Here is a 19,702-nt window from a genome sequence, read left to right on the forward strand (position 1 = left end):
AGAATTAACTGTATAAAAGAGGCAAAAGAAAGATCACTGTTAGCTCAACGAGGAAGCCCTTGACCAGCCTTTGGAAGCTTTGAAACAAAACTGAATGCCATCATCAAAACACAGTTTAGAAGGGTGGGACATAGGGGAAGAAAAGGTAAAGAAGGATTGATAAATTGATTCTAAAATTCATCTTAATGAGTATATGATCAAGAATAGCTCAGAAAAATTTTTTTGTGGAGGGAAGAATATTTAGCCTACAAGGTTAAAAAAAAAGAGTATAATTCTTAAAATATGATATTAACATACAAACAGGGGCCCCTGGGTGGTACAGCGGTTAAGCGTCTGCCTTCGGCTCAGGGCGTGATCCCGGCGTTGTGGGATCGAGCCCCACATCAGGCTCCTCCGCTATAAGCCTGCTTCTTCCTCTCCCACTCCCCCTGCTTGTGTTCCCTCTCTCGCTGGCTGTCTCTATCTCTGTCGAATAAATTAAAAAAAAAAAAAAAAGAAATACATTTAGGGGTCTCTTCATCCCATAAACTTCTTTTCATTACAAATCTATTAAGAGAAGTCTATATTTCACTACCAATGCCATCTCACAGCCATAATAAATTAGTAAAACTTTGTTTAATGAAGCACAAACTTTTAAACTGAATTCATTTCACATCAGGCAATAGAATTTTACTTGTATTATCTGAGAAGACACCCAGAAAGAACTTCCAGAGCACACTGAAGTCAAAATCAATGAATGAGTTTTACACAGTGAAGAGCATGAACTCTGGAGACTGACAAGATTCGATTTCCTGCTCCGGGACTTACTCCCCACTGACCTTCAAGGTAACTTCACTTCTCTGAGCTTGTTTCCTCATCTGAAACACCTCAATCATAGAGTTTGCAAGGATTAAATGAAATGTTGCATGTAAAGTGCTCAGCATACTTTTTGGCATACAGTAATTGCCTACTAAAAGTTTACTTTTTGTCATTATTATCACTATCATATATGTATTACATAGTCACACCATCTACTAAAGTAAATAACTTATTCCAAATGTTAAAACAAGAAAAAAATGATATTTTAAGGAACAGAAAAAAAATGACTCTCAATACTCTATACTTAAGAAGGATATCTGCACATCCATAGTTTGCCAATTTGTGAAAGACAAGAATAAACTGGATGGGAATAAAGGGTGATTATAGGAGGAAAAACAGTTGGAAAGGGCATCAGTTGTTAATTTGTTGTGATATATTGAGCAGCTTGGATATCGTTCTATCTTATTTAGCCTCTAGGATTAAAAGCTATTATAAGGATATGGCTGAGCAATCATGCAAAGAAGTATAATTATAATGAAGGCACCATCAATTCTATGCTTGCCAGAGCCGCTTCTAAGACTCCCTTGGTATTTGGCCCTAAGGTTTCCAGGACACAAATAAACATGAGCAACACTAGAGTAGACATAAATGACAGATGCCCACCTCAGTGGCTCATTTGTGTGACAGCAATCATGGCATCCCTCCCCACTGTACTAGCCAACATCAAAAAAAAAAAAAGGCCAAGTCATTAAACAAACTGATCAAATATCGTATCAAATAGAACATGTAATATACACTAAAAGGATTTTTTAATTTGATATTTTACAGAGAACTTAACTACCAGAACTTAGGAGTGAGAAAGCAGAGATGGACATCTTCTCAAAGCACGTTCTCTTAATCTGCTGAAGCTTTATTTAGAATAGTTAGCAAGATGTTTTCTTTCTGGCATGTGTTAGAAGTCTTGAAAAAAAGCTCTGTTCCTAATAGTATACCTTGACAGGTAAATGCAGGAGTTTGGAGTACTTCAAAAATTAGTATCCACTGGAAGACATTCCAGGGCAAGTAGAATTTCTGAGCTGTAAAAAGGTGGTGTGGGAGTGATGCTCAAGTTACAACACAAACATACCATTTAGAGACAACCAGAGAATAGTTAGATGGGTAAAAACTTACAATAATTTATAATCCACCTCTGCTGACACCCTGTTTCTTAACAACTGTCCTTCACCTATAAGAACTTGGCTATTACTGTGGGATTTGCACTCTAACAGGTTTTGGAACCATTGGAAGCCACTATCTTAACGAAAATGTAAGAAGTTTATATGAAGAATGATGTAAAAAGATCGACAGGGGGCTTTTGAGTCTTGAGTAAAGCACACCACAAACAAAATACAAGTCAGTGCTCATCCAAAATCCCTCTGCTCTTCCTACTTCCCAGCTTTCTCCTGCAGTCAGATTGGGGTCTGGCCTGGGGTCTGGCCAATGAAATGGATAGGCACAAGTAACATAAGCCAATTCAGGCTTGACCCTTAAAAATATCCCATGAAATCATCCAGGTTTCTCTTCTACTACAGTGACCTTGGAGGCTGCAAGTTTCAAAGAGTGAAGCTAGACGTGCAAAAAAGATGTTTTTATTGTACTAAGCCACTAAGATCATGGGCTAATTTGTACTGCAGCACAACCAAGTCTATCATGACCACAAGAGACACCCAGCATTGGAGGAGAAAAATGGTAGCCTCTAAGCAATATCACAGCCTCAAAGCTAACAACTGACAAGTCTTTTTCTGGGGGAGATTGTTTTACTGTCCCTTTAGCAGCAGTCTTCAAACTGAGACATGGAAGACTTTCCTAAGAGATACATGAATCATTTTAAAGAAATCAATTTCCAGGTTTTCAACTTCCATACATATTCTTTCCTACAACTAATCAGCCTATGACTAAGCCTTCTTTCATAACCCTTCTCCCCACTAGGCTAAGGAAAAGCATATTCTTCACACATCTCAAAGCCTACTCTCACCTTAGTTCATATTATAAAATGTATTTAAGTGATAAAAACTTTTAAATATCAACCAATATGCAATGGATTGTTTTTTCAAGTCTTTTAGGAGGTAGATCACTACTACAGATTGGTATGTGGAAAGATGGAACACCACCAATTTACAGACTTTATAAATCAATTTAGAGTTATAGAATTTATAACCAAAAGTCAGCAAGCAAAAGGAAAAAAATTCGATGTTCAGGACTCCTTAATGGGCCATCCTGAAGTTAACTACTCAGATGATCAGAAGTGGTTGAACCAGGAACTGGTGGAGCAAATGATAGTTACTAACTGCTGAATATAAGTGCTCACAAACCCCAGATGCTCCTTGAACTCAATGTTGGTGATGTGGCTGTCCTCTACAAGAAGACTAACCAAAGGTAAGTTCTTTTCACGAATTAGAAAAACCCGTCCTTTCTAGAAACCGGCAAAACAGTGCTTACTCTAGGTTGTTGATGAAACGTGGTCATAAATACTTGAGGGAAATTATAATTTAATCACAGCAAAGAAGAAAATGTGTGTATGCAGGGAGTGGGGGGAAGGGTATTGCAGTATTAGACTGTCAACAGGATGAGCCCTCTTTTGACACAAAAAAAGGTACTGAGTCCTATTTTACAGAACGCTGCAAATATTTAACTAAGAGAAATGAATAGAAGGGACAGGAAGGGGCAGCCTGAAAGAAGTGTGTGGGGTGGATATGCACGTGAAAAAGAACATGTTTTACAATCTGATTTGTTTTTAACAGCTTCCAGTGGGTAATTCTTATGAGCAGGAGAGATGTCTAGAGAGAATTTAGGATGCTTTCTGTGTGAGGATCTACAGAACCCTCCCAAAAACTTCTCTTCAAGTAGTAAAGGAAAAAATTATTCTTGAAGGCTTTTAGAGTTTTGGAGGATGGAGAAGGTAAAACAAAGAGCATGTTTCCGAGTATAGAGGGAGGCCTTAAGGTGTGTTCATGTTACAAACTCTTTTAATACTGTTAATACCAATTATCAAATTGTTCATGAGAAAGGCAGTATTAACATATACTGGTACCAGCAGTGTATGAAAATGGTATTTATTCTCCACCATCTTCTATAACCCTGGATATGATCTCTTGGTTTTGTGGGAATTTTTTTTTTTACTTCTTTGTTGCAAATTTGACAGTTCAAAATTTGCATGTCACTGTCATTTCAATTTGCATTTAATGACTTCTGAAATTAAATTCTGAAATAGTTTTTCATATATGTTCTTGTTTCATGTCTTTTCTTATAAATTATTCTTATAAGTTCTCATAAATTATTTTGCCCCATATAGTTAAGGCACATTTATCTTATTATTAATTTGTATGGATTCTTTGTGCAGTGAGAATATTAACCTTTTATCATTCACTTTTTGTGAAAGTAACTTTTCCCTATCTCTTGTTTGCTTTTTGAGTTATACTGGAACTTCGCTTTCAAAAAATCATTTTACTTGCCACCTCTGGTATTGTTTCAGGATTCCTCAAGACTACCCACACTTCCAGTGATTTGCTAAAAGGATTCACAATACTCAGAATATAGTTGTATTCGTGACTAAGGTTTATTATAGTAAAATGATATATGACAGGATCAGCAAGGGAAAAAGACAAGCAGAGTCTGGAAAAATCCATGCACAGGCTTCTTATGTTCTCTTCCTTCTGTGAGGGGCCACGCCAAGTAGCTTCTTTCTCCAGAAACAAAAAAAAAGAGCAACATGTCCAATGCTTCTGCTCTGGGAAGTCTGTTACAAACTCAGAATCTAAGGTTTTTACTGAGGGCTATTCACAAAGACATGCTCTGCTTCCCATGTACCAAAATTCCAGACTCAGAGCAAAAGGAGGTTCACCATAAATCACGAGGATTGTACAAACCATCTAGGCACCCTTATTTTAGGAAGCAGTTCAAGGGCCAAGTTCCCAGATGCCATCCAAGGTCTAAACTTCTAAAATGGTCCTTCTAAAGACAGCAGCCTGAGGGGTGCCAGGGTGGCTCAGTCGGTTAAATATCCAACTCCTGATTTCGGCTCAGGTCATGATCTCAGGGTCCTGAGATTAAGCCCAGCATCCAGCTCCACACTGGGTGTGGAGCCTGCTTGAGATTCTCTCTCTCCCTCTGCCGCTCCCACTCTCTCTCTCAAAAAATAAATAAATACATAAAAATTTCAAAAAGTAATAATAAAGACAGCAGCCTGAGGCCTGCTATGTTAACTCTTCTCTGCACAGGTACCATGCAACCCCAGATTACACAAATGCTTATGTATGGGTGGGTTTCCCATTTAAAAAGCTTTTATTTTCCTATTTAAAGATTTAAACTACCTAACGCTTATTTTTTTTCTATTTCAATATTAATATTAATTTTGCTTCTTCGATAAGCAATTAATATTTTTTCTTGCTTTCTGTTTTTTTTTAACACTTCAGGTTACCTACAAAATGTACGTATTGTTTTTATAATTGGAAAAATACGAAAATACACCTTCCAGTGAAATTAAAATTTTCTAATTTCAAGATAAAAATTTGTGTCTTGAAAACAATAGTTACACTCTCTTACATTTTCCTTCATATTGAAGTACTCTGTCAGCAATTTTATTCTCAATGAAAATTTTTTTAAGTGTGAGTTAATGCTTTAACACCTATGTTACACCTGAATAAAGAATATTAGTCTACAGGGGCACCTGGGTGACTCAGTCGGTTAAGTGTCTGCCTTCAGCTCAAGTCATGATCCCGGGGTCCTGGGATCCAGCCCCCATGTCCAGCTCCCTGCTCAGTGGGGAGCCTGCTTCTCCCTCTCCCTCTGCTTGCTGCTCCCCCTGCTTGTGCTCCCTCTCCCTCTCAGTCAAATAAATAAATAAAATCTTTAAAAATATATGAATTTTTAAAAAAGAATATTAGTCTACAAAGAAGTAATTATGTATAAAACAATTCACCCATGCTTGACTACCACCGACAATGCAAACACGCTTAGAGCTGAAAAGAAGATGATTTACAGTGAAGTTTGGCTCTCAGAGAGTCCTAAGAACAAGCTGCTTCTAATACTTGCTTTGTCAATGAAAATATTATGCAGGTTATAGGTAAGTGATCTACTGTGTTCAGTATAGGCCTAACCCTATCAATGAGTGAACTAATCACATCCTAGAGATATACTGACTTTTTCACTACTGGAAGTCTTTAACATGAAACAGCTAATAACAGGACCTCTATAAGAAAAACAGAGATAATCTGAAAGTTTAGGAAATATTAAGGTAAAGCTTATACTCTAAGTATATATACAAACATCTCTATACATAAAAATTATTAAATATATTCTCCCGTAATACAAAGTGTTTTACATCAAAAACGTATGTTTTTAATATTTACATTTATGCAGTTTTAGCCTGAGAGTAAACGCAAGGTTCTGGAGCAGAGATCAGAGTTATTATTACTTAAACCGAGAAATGTACCACTTTTCCCACACCTAATACGCCACAGGCATCATAACGAGAGCCAGTTGGTTAGGCCTATACATAGAGGGTTGTTAAACCACAGGAAGGTCCCCAAAAGTATGAATCTGGAAGTATGTATATTATAGAGGACCAACTGCTACCTTTCCCTAAGAAAGGCAGAAAAAAAGCCAATCTTCCTAATGTAAGCAAATTCTCCTTAGAAAAGGGAAGGTCTCAGAGTTCTAACCCTTTGGAATGTAAATACATGTCTCCCAGGGAAGATTAACTTCACAGGGTTTACAATCTCCATCTTGAATGTCTCCCAGGCTCTGAGTTTTATAACCCTTTGAAAAAAGAAACAAGCTTCCTGGGCATTCTCTAACAATCTAATCTCTTAACAATCTTTTAACTTCCAAGTCTTGCCCTTCAACCCAGGTTCCAGTTTTGTTGGCTTAAAAAAGCTGTGCCCGTGCAGAAACATGAAAATATACACTTTTTGATAGTACACAGTAAAACAAACCAAAACATTTATATTTGCAGCCCCTGTTAATATGTGACACCTCCTGAAATATTGGCTTTCACACCCTTTCTGGAGAGCTCTGGGAATTCTTCAGAGGTGCCCCAGAAGCCTCTTTTCAGAGGGCCATTTAGAGGTGCAGAGTGAGCAGGGCTATGAAACCCCAATTCCTGCCTCAAATACAGCCCATCTGCTCTCAAAATTTGGGCTTCCAATAAGGGTTTTTGAAGATAAGACTCAACAACCAAAAAAAAAAAAAAAAAAAAAAAAAATTGAAATCCACTAGAAAAAGAAAAAAAAACACCAAAAAATCTTAGGCAACCTAAATAAAAATCTTGTCTTATAGAAACAGACATGGTTCCATTTACATTTACAAATAAATTTCCTTGGCTTGGTGCTCTTACTTGCATTAATATGAAACCTATAAAACACCCACCACCACAAAGTTAACCAATTATTTCTGGGGCTCCCCATATAGTTCACAGGTACTCAGAAAGTTCTTGTCTGTTGATGTCCTATGTATACAATGCCACTTGAAAAAAGTACCTAAACACTTCCAATGAAAGCAATGGCCTATCCAGTACCCTGTTTTCTACTACCGATCCTCCCTGAACAGTGCTGTAATTCTCTTTTGGAGGGAACCAAAACCTCTGTTGCTCACAAATATAAGACGTGCCCTTTTCTTTCTACAGGACTCAGACTTCAGGGAGCAGCCGCCATACTCTCATATCCACCATCCCAGTTCCTCACTTTTCTACTTTCAGATAACCCAACATAAAACTTCCTACCCCTCCCCTCACCTCTCTTCCGCTGAACTTACCACCATAAAAAGGAATTCAATACAAACATGCCTCAGACCCACAGTTCAGGCACACAGACTGCAATTCCCACGCTAAGACATGGGAAGACTCTAACGACATTTACAAAGATTCAATATTAAGGTTATACGTGCTAATCTCTAAATCTAAAATAATATGCTATACAGCACTTTCAAAATTTTACAATATTTATCTATTGCATTTTTCAAAGGGCAGACTGGGTGGCTCAGTCGGTTAAGCATCTGCCTTAGGCTCAGGTCATGATCCCAGGGTCCTGGGATGGAGTCCATGTTGGGCTCCCTGATCAGTAAGGAGTCTGCTTCTTCCTCCTCTCCCTCTGCCCCTCCTCCCCGCTCATGGCCCCCCCACCCGCCCCTCTCTCAAATAAATAAATGAAAATCTTTAAAAAAAAAAAAATAGGACAGACTGATTGCCAATTCATTTATCTTTACTTAGGGGGGGAAAAAATCTCCTGAGATTCAAAAAGCCTGAGTTCTGATTGCACCTCTGCTTGTTATGTGAACTTAAGCAAGTCACTTAACTTCTCTTGGCCTATTTCTCATCCCTAAAAGGGCAAATGGCCTATTCTCAGAAGTGACCCAAGTGGAATCTGGAGTTTTCATACAATTATTAAGGATTAACTCTCCCTCAACCCTCATATATACCTGCAAACCTGATGAAAGGTACACTGTTATGTATAATCTACCTGTCAAAAATTTTGCACTGTATTTCTTCCCTTCCCCCATTTCTAATGAAAGTTCATATGTGTAGACATATGAACAAGAAAGACATCACTATAGGGAAGAACATTCTAGAAATGTAAGCCAAGTAAAAAGACAATACAGTATTTTAATCAATTCTGCAAATCACTTGCCAGTTATAAAAAAAATTATCAAAGGTAATTTTGGTCCCCACCGCCCTCATTCTTCTGCTCCCTCTACCCAAACAAGCAGACTGGTTGATGATATAGAAGATAAAACAAGTGAGAATCACTGAACAATAATGATGCGACCAACGCAATCGTTCATTCAATAAATATTTGAGCGCCCAATTACCAGACATTAAGCTAAGCACCAAAGACAACGCCCAAAAGCTAAATTTTTGGCCAAGACAGAGAAATACACATTCAAGTGGATCATCTGGGGTCCTCACACCTTCACTGCATCACTAAGCCTTGATGGCATTATCCTGACTTGACTGATTGTACATTTGTGTCTAAAGGAGAAATTAGGCGAACAGAATTCCCAGAGAATAAATAACAGAAAGTCATCTGTGTCTCCACTCCTCAAGGAGGATGCAAACTGAGAGGACATCACACTTCGGCTAGCCTTGTCACCCGGCATGTCACAGGGGCAGTGAGGAACGGCAGCTGCAAGGTGTACAAGCTCAGGTCCCGGCCACCCGCTGGACTGTGATTTCAGGAGTCCTAAAGTTCTTTAAGATTCTGTTTCCCACGAGCTGATTTCACGAGTCATAGCGGACTACCATTCCCACACTCTGAGGGAGTAACCAAAGTTCTATAAACGGTGGTAAATTTAAGCCACATCTTCTTAATAAAATTCTGGGACAGGTGTCTGGTACAAAAGCGTTTTATTAGACATTAGGCGTCATGCTTGGATTAGCACGTTTTTCTTTATAACCAAAAGTCTGTGGAACAGTCAAGATTTTCAGAGCTTTGGTCAGTGTGCTCTTTGAAAAATCAGCATCTCTGCCTCGGAGCCAAGCCATCTCCTTAACCCGCTTCCATTTAACAAGAACAAGGAAGGGAGTAAAGTCCGAGCTTAGTTACCACAGCCTCTTCCCCCCCCCCCCCCAGTTCTGCAGAGCTGCACTCTGAAATCCTTTCTGAAATGCAGCCGGGGGGTACCTTTTCAAAGTGAGTTAAACTCGGGAGACGAGTCAGGGTAGGGTAAGGGACAGAGGCGAGGCGTCCCCCCAGTACGACCGCGCAGGGGCGAGCTCTCGGCCCCCGGCCGGGACGCCGAGCAGGGTGACCCCGGGGCGGCCGGGGCGCGGGGTCAGGCCGGCCGCGGGGCCACCGAGCGAGGGCCGCTAGAGGCGGGAAAGGCCGAAGGGTGGGCTGCGGTGCCAGGAGACACTTCGGGAAAGAGCGGGCGCTCGCCCCATGGCGCCGCCCGAGGGGGAGACTGGGGCCGGGGTCCCCTTCGCCGCCCGGACCGCGTCTCGGAGGGTACCTGACTGCGGGCGGCCGGTCCACAAACCCCTCCCGCCGCCCAGGCGGAAGAGAAGGCGGGTTCTCCGCACAGCCGCGACCCTCGCCAGCTTCGCCAGCATCGCGCGCCTCTCATATATCCTAGGTCCCGGCGTGAGGAAAGAGCGCAGCGCGCGCGCTCCGCCCGCCGCCGCAGGGGGCGCCCGCGAGCATCTCAGGCCCCGCCCACTGGGCCGGGCCCCGACGGGCTGTGCTTGTCCCGCAGTGCTTTCCGGGCGGTGCGTTCTAGTCCGTGCAGTCGTCTCGTAGGTCCGTCCCGAGCAAGCACCGCAAGACCATAAAGGCCTTTGCTGGAGCCGAGTATTCGGGCTTTCTGTTGTCTTTCTTCTTCCTCTTGCCTGTACTTAAATCCGCTTAATCTCTACCCAGTTCAGTAACCCACTTCTACCCTGCGCCTGACGGAACCCTTGTGAGGCCGGAACCAATATGCTGTACTGCGCTGGAGGCCAGAGGACCGTTTTGACAGAGGACCACCGAGTCTGTGGGAAGGGTTGGTCGGGCCAGTTCCGGCGGGAGAACGCGGCAGTGAGGTCTTCGTCTTCGTCTCCTGAAATGCACCGACAGAATTTTCGACCCCCGACTCCTCCCTACCCCGGCGCGGGTGTAGGAGGTTGGGGTAGCGGGAGCAGCTTCCGGGGTACCCCGGGCGGAGGCGGACCGCGGCCGCCCTCCCCTCGGGACGGGTACGGGAGTCCGCACCACACGCCGCCGTACGGGCCCCGGTCTAGGCCCTACGGGAGCAGCCACTCTCCGCGACACGGCGGCAGCTTCCCGGGGGGCCGATTCGGGTCTCCGTCCCCTGGCGGCTACCCTGGCTCCTACTCCAAGTCCCCCGCGGGGTCCCAGCAGCAATTCGGCTACTCCCCAGGGCAGCAGCAGACCCACCCCCAGGTAATAATAGCCAGCGTTTGCCGAGCTCTTACTGTATGGCAGGCATGGTACTAATAATAATCCCTTTACATGGATTATTTTGTCTGATCCTCTATGAGGTGAGATACTATTGTTGGCCCTGTTTTGCAGATGAGTAAACTGAGGCTGAGAGAGAAGTTAAGTAACTTACTTTAGGTGACCTTAAGTAGCAGAGCTGTGCTTTCGGTTTCTAGAGCCCTCCTGCTTTGAACTAGCACACTGCCATTCCTACACAGATTTCCCTCATTCCCTATCCTTTGCCAGGGACCTTGCCAGTTCGTCTGAGTAAATTATTCTCCGAGGTGTAAAAAAGCGAACGAATCCCCAGCGTGGAGCTCATCTGAGTTACAGGGTTATAGACTGGTGCAATTTTCCCACTACTGGCACACTCTTTTGGCGAGGGCGGGGCCTGGGAGGAAGGGATGGGGAGAGGAGCTTCAAACTACACTGGCTTCTGCTCCAAGTCTTAAGGAAAAATCGGTGATTTTGGAAGTTTCCCATTCCTCTCAGTGAGAGTGAACACAGGAGACCAAGGGAGTATTTCTGGTGTGTCTAGGATTTCTGTGGTTTAAAACTTGCACGGTTTTCTACTTCTCGTTGTGCTAAACCAACCCCACCCCTTTTGAGTCTGGAGCTAAGTAGATAATAGGATGGAAAGGTTCTTGAAATTTTGAAGCTGTAGGGTTTAAAAAAAGTTTTAATTCCCCTCCAGAAAAAAAGGTGGAAATTTTGAGGAAAAATTGAAACATAATTTCTTATTTCATCGCCAGTCGTTAGTTCTGCAAAGTTATTACATTAGAAATCCAAAAGTATTTGAGCTGACAGTTGACATGGAATTATCAGTAACTGAGTATGTCAAATTGGCTTAAATACTTTTACAAACAAAAACGCTAGATTAAAGGAAGAATGGACTTTGCAGTTGAACATGTTTGGGTTCAAAACGCAACTTTTAACTAACAATGTGATTCCCCACTAGCTTTTAAAAATGCCAGTTATCTCTACAAAACATTTTTTTAACTGATGATTTTTTTTCTAAAGGGTTCTCCAAGGACATCTACACCATTTGGATCAGGGCGTGGTAGAGAAAAAAGAATGTCTAATGAGTTGGAAAATTATTTCAAGCCTTCAATGCTTGAAGACCCTTGGGCTGGCCTAGAACCAGTATCTGTAGTGGATATTAACCAACAATACAGCAGTACTCAAACATTCACAGGCAAAAAAGGAAGATACTTTTGTTAACTTTTCTGAAATTCACCCGGAAGCTTCATGTGTCAGGAACATCTTGGACAAAACTTTTACTCATGTAATTAAGTTGAACCCTAAGATGGTGACTTTGAATAATTAGTTGAGTCTTCTTGGTATTTTTCGTCATATCAAGTATTGTTGATATTAGAGAAGACATACAGTAGAATAATTTGCAGTATTTAGCTCTTTGGAAGTGCCTATCACATTTTAGAAGATTTACAGTTTCCAAATACTTAACATTCATGGTTATATAATGGACATTTGTCTTTCAATGGTTTTCCAATGTTTTAAAATAAAACATTTTGTCTTTCTAGATATATTGTGGTTTTGTCATATGCTAAAGAAGTAGAATTATTAAAATAATGCCTGTAACCACTTGCTTAGAATTCATAGATATTTTGCATACTACTTTTGAAAATGAAATAAACCATCCTTTGAGCTGTAGACAGTTCTATATTTGTTCACAGGGAAAGAGGGTAAAGGAAGAGAACAGAAAAGAATTCTATTCATATTTATTATAACCATTGTTCTTTGTGCACATTTTATGTAATGCTTTTGTAAATGCGTTGAAACTTAATTGAAAGTCACAGAAACCCACTTAAAGGGTATTTATACTTTTTATACTCATTTAACTGGAAAGGGCAATAATAGACCTATTTCTTGCATAGCAAGGTTAAAGTGTTCTGTATCTGAATTTCTCAACATCTCTCAGTATTGTGGAGTCATTTTCTCTTGAGCCAAGGAAGATGGGTACCAGCAGTCTGAAATCACTTCCTTTGTGAAGAGAACATCTCCCAACACTGTCCATCCCAAGAAACATCTCCCAACACTGTCCATGCCTGCATCATGTTTCTGTAGTCCTGAACCAATAACTGCCCAAGGCACTGAGGCCTAGCTTGAACTATGAATCTCCCCTATAATGAGACAGGGTCTCATAATCTTTAGACCCGCTATGCCTGCCTGGATTAGAAAAGTGGTTTTCCAAAGGAAGAGATGCTACATGTGTATACCTACATTAACTGTTTCTCCCCAAATTTTTAAACAAAACTAAGTGTTCTAACATTCAGTTTTGTTAGATATTTTGAGATCACAACATCATGAAGAGAGAGCTAGTTAAAATTCTCTTTAAACATTCCCAAACAAACCTCTAAAAATGAAATGGTCACACTACCTATTTGAGCCATACTCAGTTCTTATCTATTAGGTCACTCGCTGTGGCAAAGAAGAAAAGGAGAAGGGAAGGAGTTCAGATTAATAGAAGCTCCGCGACAGCCAGGACTATTTCTACCAGTTAAAAGCTGGATGAGTTATTTAACTTCTCTATGCCTCAATTTTTTCATATGTAAAATGAAAGTAGTACCCATGTCATAGAGGTGTTGTGTTTGAGGATTAAAAGGGTTTATATGTGTGCAACTCTTAGGCCAGAGCCTGGCACATAGTAAGCACTCAATAAATGGTAGCTATTACTTTCTCATTCACCCCTATAGAGCCTCAGCTGCTAGAATGATGTCTGGGAAATAGTAGGTGCTTAATAAATATTTGGTGAATGAATGCAGACATTCTGATTATAACTACTGTATTGCTCTGCCTTGTCTCCTATTATAAAAGGGATAGTAAATTAGTAATTTTCCCCAATATTTTAAAGGAAATGTCTTTATTCTCTAACATCTTGTCTTTCCCAGATGATTTGAGGTCATGAAGTGTGATGAAAGTAGAATACTTTTGTAAACCTTTTAATGAATTTTATAGGTAAGAAATACTATCTTTAGGAAATGGCATTTGGAAATAATTATTAAACCACCTCTTAGAGATCACTGGGTTATTAGCAAAGATGAAAAAGGAAGTTAGGAAGGATTTTGTGCCAATGTATTCATAGTGTATTTGGAAGATACACAAATTGTAACAGTTCTAATGGTTTACATACATTTTATTTCACTGTAAGTATAATATTAAACAACTAAATATAAAATTTCTTGCCAAGGCACCAACATCCACTTCCAGAGCTGACCTCTGACTTTCCTAAGAGAAACTTTTGTCCTCGGGAAAGGTGCATTACTGTTTGGCTCTAGTTGGTAGTGTATTCAGTTATCCAAATTCTTGAGACATTGATAATTTGGTTTGTTTCTATTATTAGTCTATCTTTGTTTAGCTGAATGAATGGATCATTCTTTAAAATGAGAATAATTGTTTTTTAGTGTTCCAAAATACACATTTTTACCTCCATAGAAATGAAAATTTTTAGAAAAATTTTTAGTTAAGTATGCATCTTAAGTATTCGGGTAACTAAAGAACAGAAGTTGGTCTTCAAACAAGGGTGTGTGTACTTCTGGGAGTCTTCAGCCTTTCAAGGGAAATGCAGGCATAGAAACCTTTCCAGATCTTCAGTTCCCATAAATACTCTTTGTTAAAATGATCTGTCTAAAGAACATTTCCATGTTCAGTGGATTATGCCAGTTCTCCTTTTTACCCTCTGCCTTTTCATAATCACCCTCTCCCACTTTACATAAGAAAACTATGGCAAGCTTGTGTTTTATAAAAATAACCCCAACAATACGTCAGGTCCCACATAGTCTTACAGAACTTTGCACTATCCCATCAAGATGTGGAGTTACATCCCTTCCCTTTCAACCTGTTCTGAACAGACCTTTCTGACTGCCCAATTTAAGAAAGTACAGCGGAAGTTCGTTTTCATTATGAGTGAAGTGTGGTCTTAGAAGTGGGTTTATTGGCCCATGTGGAGATGTTCAGAATTCAGATGTGTTGTCAAGTAAGAGATAGTATGATGACAGTTTTTTGTTTAATGGCCTTGCCTTTTTTATTTCCTGACTTCAAAAAATCATTTTTCCTGTGGGTGAATCATGTGAAAGTAAAGCAGAGAGCAAGAACATAACATGAAGGTAAAGTTACCTTATTTTTAGGCAACAAACGAATGATAAGATTATTTGCCTTATCTATTTTAGAATATTCAAAATTGGTACAAAAGCATGATGGGTTTTGGTGAATGCTGTCAAGCAAACTATTTTCACCATTCTCCCTAACAGTGACGAGCCTGATAAATACGTCTCAAACCTGTCTCAGCATAATTAGCATAGTTTCAAGGAGGAAGAAGTTAGAAGTTCCATGTTTGTTTCTGACATACTAATACTAGATTTTCCAGTGAAAAGATCCCATATCAAAGGTAAGTTCATGATTGTATATTTTTCAGATTCTTAGGAGAAACATTTTTATTAACCTTTACCAGTTCATTATCAGATTCTGTAAATCCATATTAATTTTTTAGCTGGCCCAACTCTTCTTTCTTATTTCCTACTTTTTCATTCTTAACATGTATTTAGGTTTAAGTTAACATAAACATATTATGGGTTTTATTGTAAATAAAACACATAATAGTCATCAATATACCTTGCATGTTTCCTGAACTTGCTAGTGATTCATTATCTTTTTTTGCTCCTAATTTCTGCAATCTAATTTTTCATCTAATCTAAGACACTAGTGTATGATTCACTATTACATACCACTTAGTAAAATCACTGCCCATTAAATTATGATATGCCATCAATTGTAAGATGCATCCCAATTTCAGAAATGTTAAAATGGTATCTTAGTTTGATAAAATACTATAAACAATAATCATAAAAGCAGAACATATACTCATGTATAGGTAAATGGAATAAATATCCCCAAAATATACACTAGGACAGAGTGTATTTAATTTTAGAAAATCAGTTTAGTTAGGATTAATTCTTCCTTTCCAGATATTTATATTACATTCTAATTCTGTAAAAAACATGATTGTTTTTCAAACATAAAATTTCTAATCTATATAGAATTATCCTCAAGTAATCTATGCGATTTCCGGTTCTGTGGGGGGCATTTTTACTCAGTTGTGTCTTAATTTTAAGTTCCATAAGCAAGATGACTAAGTGAAAGAGTTACAAATAAGTCTTACTAAACTTAATCTTTGGTTAACTTTCTAAAGAATTAAGGAAAATGGCTTGAACAACAAGGTCTTTAGTGAGGGTGATTTTCAATTCTTTGCTTTCAGAATTGAAGAAAGCTCAATCAGATTGTCAATTAAAATCATTAAAAATAATTTGATGACAGACTCGGTTTATAATTTTTGGCATATAACTTAAAAAGAGTCCAAGAATTGAATGGCATCACTATAACAGAATTCTTTCTGTCCCTTTTTACTATATAAGTGCATTTTCTCAGCAGTTATATCTATACATAAAAAATAGTAGTAAAATTGATGTGTTCTAGCAGTGGCAGAATTGATCCGTGAATATGTGAAAATACAGCACTACCATCTCATTGAGATACATTTCCAATAAGACTTCCTTTGTTTTTTTTTTCATCTTTTGAATAGTAATGATAATACAGACAATAATGTTCAACACTTGGAGCTTTCTAGTTGTTGGAAATGTATTTTTTTAATTTCTAAAAATATTTCAGTATATATGTTTTTCATGTATTTTGAGACAGATGTATAATAGAGTATCAGAAGACTTTGAAGCAATACACTATTGCAATGAGATAAAATTACATGGGAGAGTACAGTGGAGATATGAATTAAGAATAACATAGCATAAAATTTCTGATAACTATTTTAAGGAGTGATGGTGAATTTCAAATTGCTGCGATACATCGTTCAGCTAGATACCTTAGTAATGTACTAGATTTAGCTTAAAATTTCAATATTACAGAAATGACTTCTTTACAATTTTTAAGATTAGGTAAAAATGTTTTTATATTAACTTGAACATTATAAGAGTGTATATTACTTTTCAAAATTATTTTAGAGAATATATGACCAGAAATTTTAAAGGTCTCCAGCAGAGAAGGAAGAAAGGGAATATAGTAAACTATAAATCCAAAAGAAATCAGGGAAGGAAGTAAAAGTAAAAGTGACAGTAGTAAGTCCAAATAGATCTACAATGAATCTAAGAAAAATAAAAATTCATTTTAAAGAAACATCAGATTGGATTAGGAAAATGGAATCCATCTATTTGCTGGTTTTATAAAGATACATCTAAAATAAAGGGTTATAAGGGTGTGTAGGTGGCTGTTGTTAAGCAACTGACTCATGGTTTTGGCTCAGGTCATGATGTCAGGGTCGTAAGATCAACCCCCACTCCACGCTGGGCATGGAGCCTGCTTAAGATTCTATTCCTCCCCCCAAATGTGCTCTCTGTCAAAAAAGGAAAATAAAAAGTAAAACGAAAGGTTATAAAATAAGGGTTATAAAAAGATTCAAATTCACAGAGGGGACTTATAGCACATCTCCACCAGACATGGATATAGCAAACAGATGTGGAATTTGTAAGGATGGAAATGATGCACAAAACAGAGTTATAGACAATATACGCATATTATTGTTTTCAGGTACACACAGCATATAATAATTTTTATAAGTGTTCTAAATCAGAAAGAGCCTGCAAATGTCAAAGATTTGATTGCTATGCAGACCGTGTTTTCTAACCAAAATTTAAAAACAAGAAGTACCCTCTGTCAAAAAAATAAAATAAGTCCATGAAACAGAAGACAAACTGTAGAGAATGTCAAGAAAGCAAAAGCCTATTCTTTGGATAAACTAAATGAAAATTGACAAAGGGGGGAAAAAGAAGAAAAAATACACAATATTAACCTTTGGTATTACATCAGAAACAATCCAAAAAAAAAAAAAAGACTATAGTAGGAAAAGAATACTGATGGAATCACCAAGAAGGATAATGCAGTAGTGAAAGAAATCTTCATTATTTTATCATCCTTTATTTTTTTTTTTTATTCCATTGCCCCAAGTATTGGATCATATTTTAAGGAGGTATAAAAGAAGTCCAGAGACACTATCCATGTAAACTTTTTAAGCTTCCATTGAGCACAGTTAGGAATTTGTCTTTTTTTATTTTGCATTCATATGACAAAGAAAAAACAGGTGTTTCATGATTGGTAGACAAATGAGCACTCTGGGTTCTAACCCTACCTATAAATTTTCAGATGTCAGTATCCCAGAAAATTTTTCTCAAATTCAGGAATCAATGAGTGAACATACATTTCTAAGGAGAAAAGGAAATACATCCTCATCTAGTTAGTCATCCAAGAATGAAGAAAGGACTTCACACAATACTGTGTCATAAGAACATCTTTTGTGTTTGTTCATCGTAATTTACGTGGTAGAGTTTGTGAGACAAATTTTAAAGGCAGGTGCATATTCAAAGGTGATTGAAATGAAATAAATGATATAAAAGTGAAAAATCAGTTGGACTGGCCATTCTAATTGGTGTTTACAAATCTAAAAGTGAAAATGTTTTGCAAGTATGAAGCACAGAGGATAGCCATCCTCTACCAAAATGTGACATCAAAGTTTTAAACTATATTGCATTTTGAAGATTCAAGTGTAAGAAGAACCAGAAGGAATACTAATTCAGAGCCCATTAGAGATATACTTGAAATCTGGAGTCAAGATTTCTAAGTTGAATAGGATTTAGGCTCATGGCAGTTAAGGAATGTCCATTGCATTTGAGGTACATTACCTAACATCTCCTATATTAATACTGTGAAAACCAGGAAAATAACAAAAATTTGGATTTGCTATGTTTATATTTTTATTCAAATTTCTAGTAATGTTCTATCTCACTATATTTTATTCTGTACATTTTGCTAAACTTAAAGTACTTTTAAAAATTAAAAGGGTCTTTTGAACCCAGATGGCAAATGATGTTTATTTTTTTTCTGGTATACTGAGCATTAAGATGAAGAAACTACATTACTGATAGAGGCTTTGAAAGTCACTCAAACATAGTATGACCAAAGTATTTGAAAACAGATGAAAAATTTTTTAGAAAAGGACATGATCAAAATTGACTCAAACAGAATAGGAAGCCAGAATAAACAAATAGCCATGATAGATACTGAGTTAATAATCATTCTTAATGCCTGTATCACAAAAACTTACTAAAAGAAAAAGAAATATCCAATGTAGCCTACAATCTTCATATTAACTTGATCTGAAGCCTGACCAAGGACCTATATGTGGAAATTTTACAATCTTTAACTTATGAATATAATCATCAAAAATCGTTAATAAGATCACAATTCAGCAATTACCCAACAAAAGAAAAGTGAAGAAAAGGCTAACAGTGTGTGTATCAGGATTGCAATGATGTTTTGGCATCTGGAAATTTATTTCTATGTTAACACCTGATTAAAGGAGAGGATCTATACTAATAACTCACTAGGTGAAGACAAAGCATTTCTTAAAACTACACAAAAGTCTTTGAGAAGTGGGAACGGAAGACATCTGAGGTATGAGAGTTGTAAAGGGAGAGAAGAAACCAAACCTATTTGCAGATGATGTCTGTGTACAACTCCAAGGGAGGCAAACTTTTAAACTATTGCTCTGGATCCAAGAGCAATACACAGTTACAGCATTACACCAACCAAAGAAGACAGTAGGTAAAAATGGCGCATTGTCCATAGCAAGCTGCAATAAATCTTGCAGGGGTGAAACTACAGAGAAAACTGAAAAGCATTTTCGAAGAACTTTTTAAAAAGCATGGCTAAATGGAGAGTTTATTCATGGATGGAAAGACAATACTGTAAATATGCCCATTCTTAAATTATAAATTCAGTCCAATAAAAATCTCAAAATAATCCTTATAGACCTTGCAAAATGATCCAAATATTTATATGGAAGAAGAAATGGTCAAGATTAGTCATAGTAATGTTGA

The 19,702-nt window shown here is 38.2% G+C and overlaps 2 protein-coding genes across 10 annotated transcripts in view; one reads left to right on the plus strand and one right to left on the minus strand.

The window, feature by feature from the left end:
* SUGCT (succinyl-CoA:glutarate-CoA transferase) overlaps nucleotides 1-9,975 on the minus strand; it is a 756,457-nt gene extending 746,482 nt beyond the window's left edge. For 3 of the 9 annotated variants that reach the window (XR_006409930.3, XR_008956284.1, XR_008956285.1), the window contains exon 1: nucleotides 9,781-9,933. Coding sequence is in view for 5 of the 9 variants with exons in the window: in XM_057304154.1 (XP_057160137.1) it covers nucleotides 9,781-9,894 (114 nt within the window). In the remaining 4 variants the exon portion in view is untranslated. Of the gene's footprint in view, nucleotides 1-9,780 lie in introns of all 9 variants that reach the window. The other 6 variants (XM_057304154.1, XM_057304152.1, XM_026502819.4 and 3 more) reach the window with 4 other exon arrangements.
* A 107-nt stretch (nucleotides 9,976-10,082) lies between these two features.
* On the plus strand, nucleotides 10,083-17,197 carry MPLKIP (M-phase specific PLK1 interacting protein). Its single transcript, XM_026502839.4, has 2 exons — nucleotides 10,083-10,709; nucleotides 11,766-17,197. The coding sequence occupies exons 1-2, from the start codon at nucleotides 10,245-10,247 to the stop codon at nucleotides 11,964-11,966; spliced, it is 666 nt and encodes a 221-aa protein (XP_026358624.1). The 5' UTR covers nucleotides 10,083-10,244; the 3' UTR covers nucleotides 11,967-17,197.
* The last annotated feature ends 2,505 nt before the right edge of the window (nucleotides 17,198-19,702 follow it).

This window comes from Ursus arctos, unplaced genomic scaffold, assembly GCF_023065955.2.
Source record: "Ursus arctos isolate Adak ecotype North America unplaced genomic scaffold, UrsArc2.0 scaffold_3, whole genome shotgun sequence".
Taxonomy (NCBI): domain Eukaryota; kingdom Metazoa; phylum Chordata; class Mammalia; order Carnivora; family Ursidae; genus Ursus; species Ursus arctos.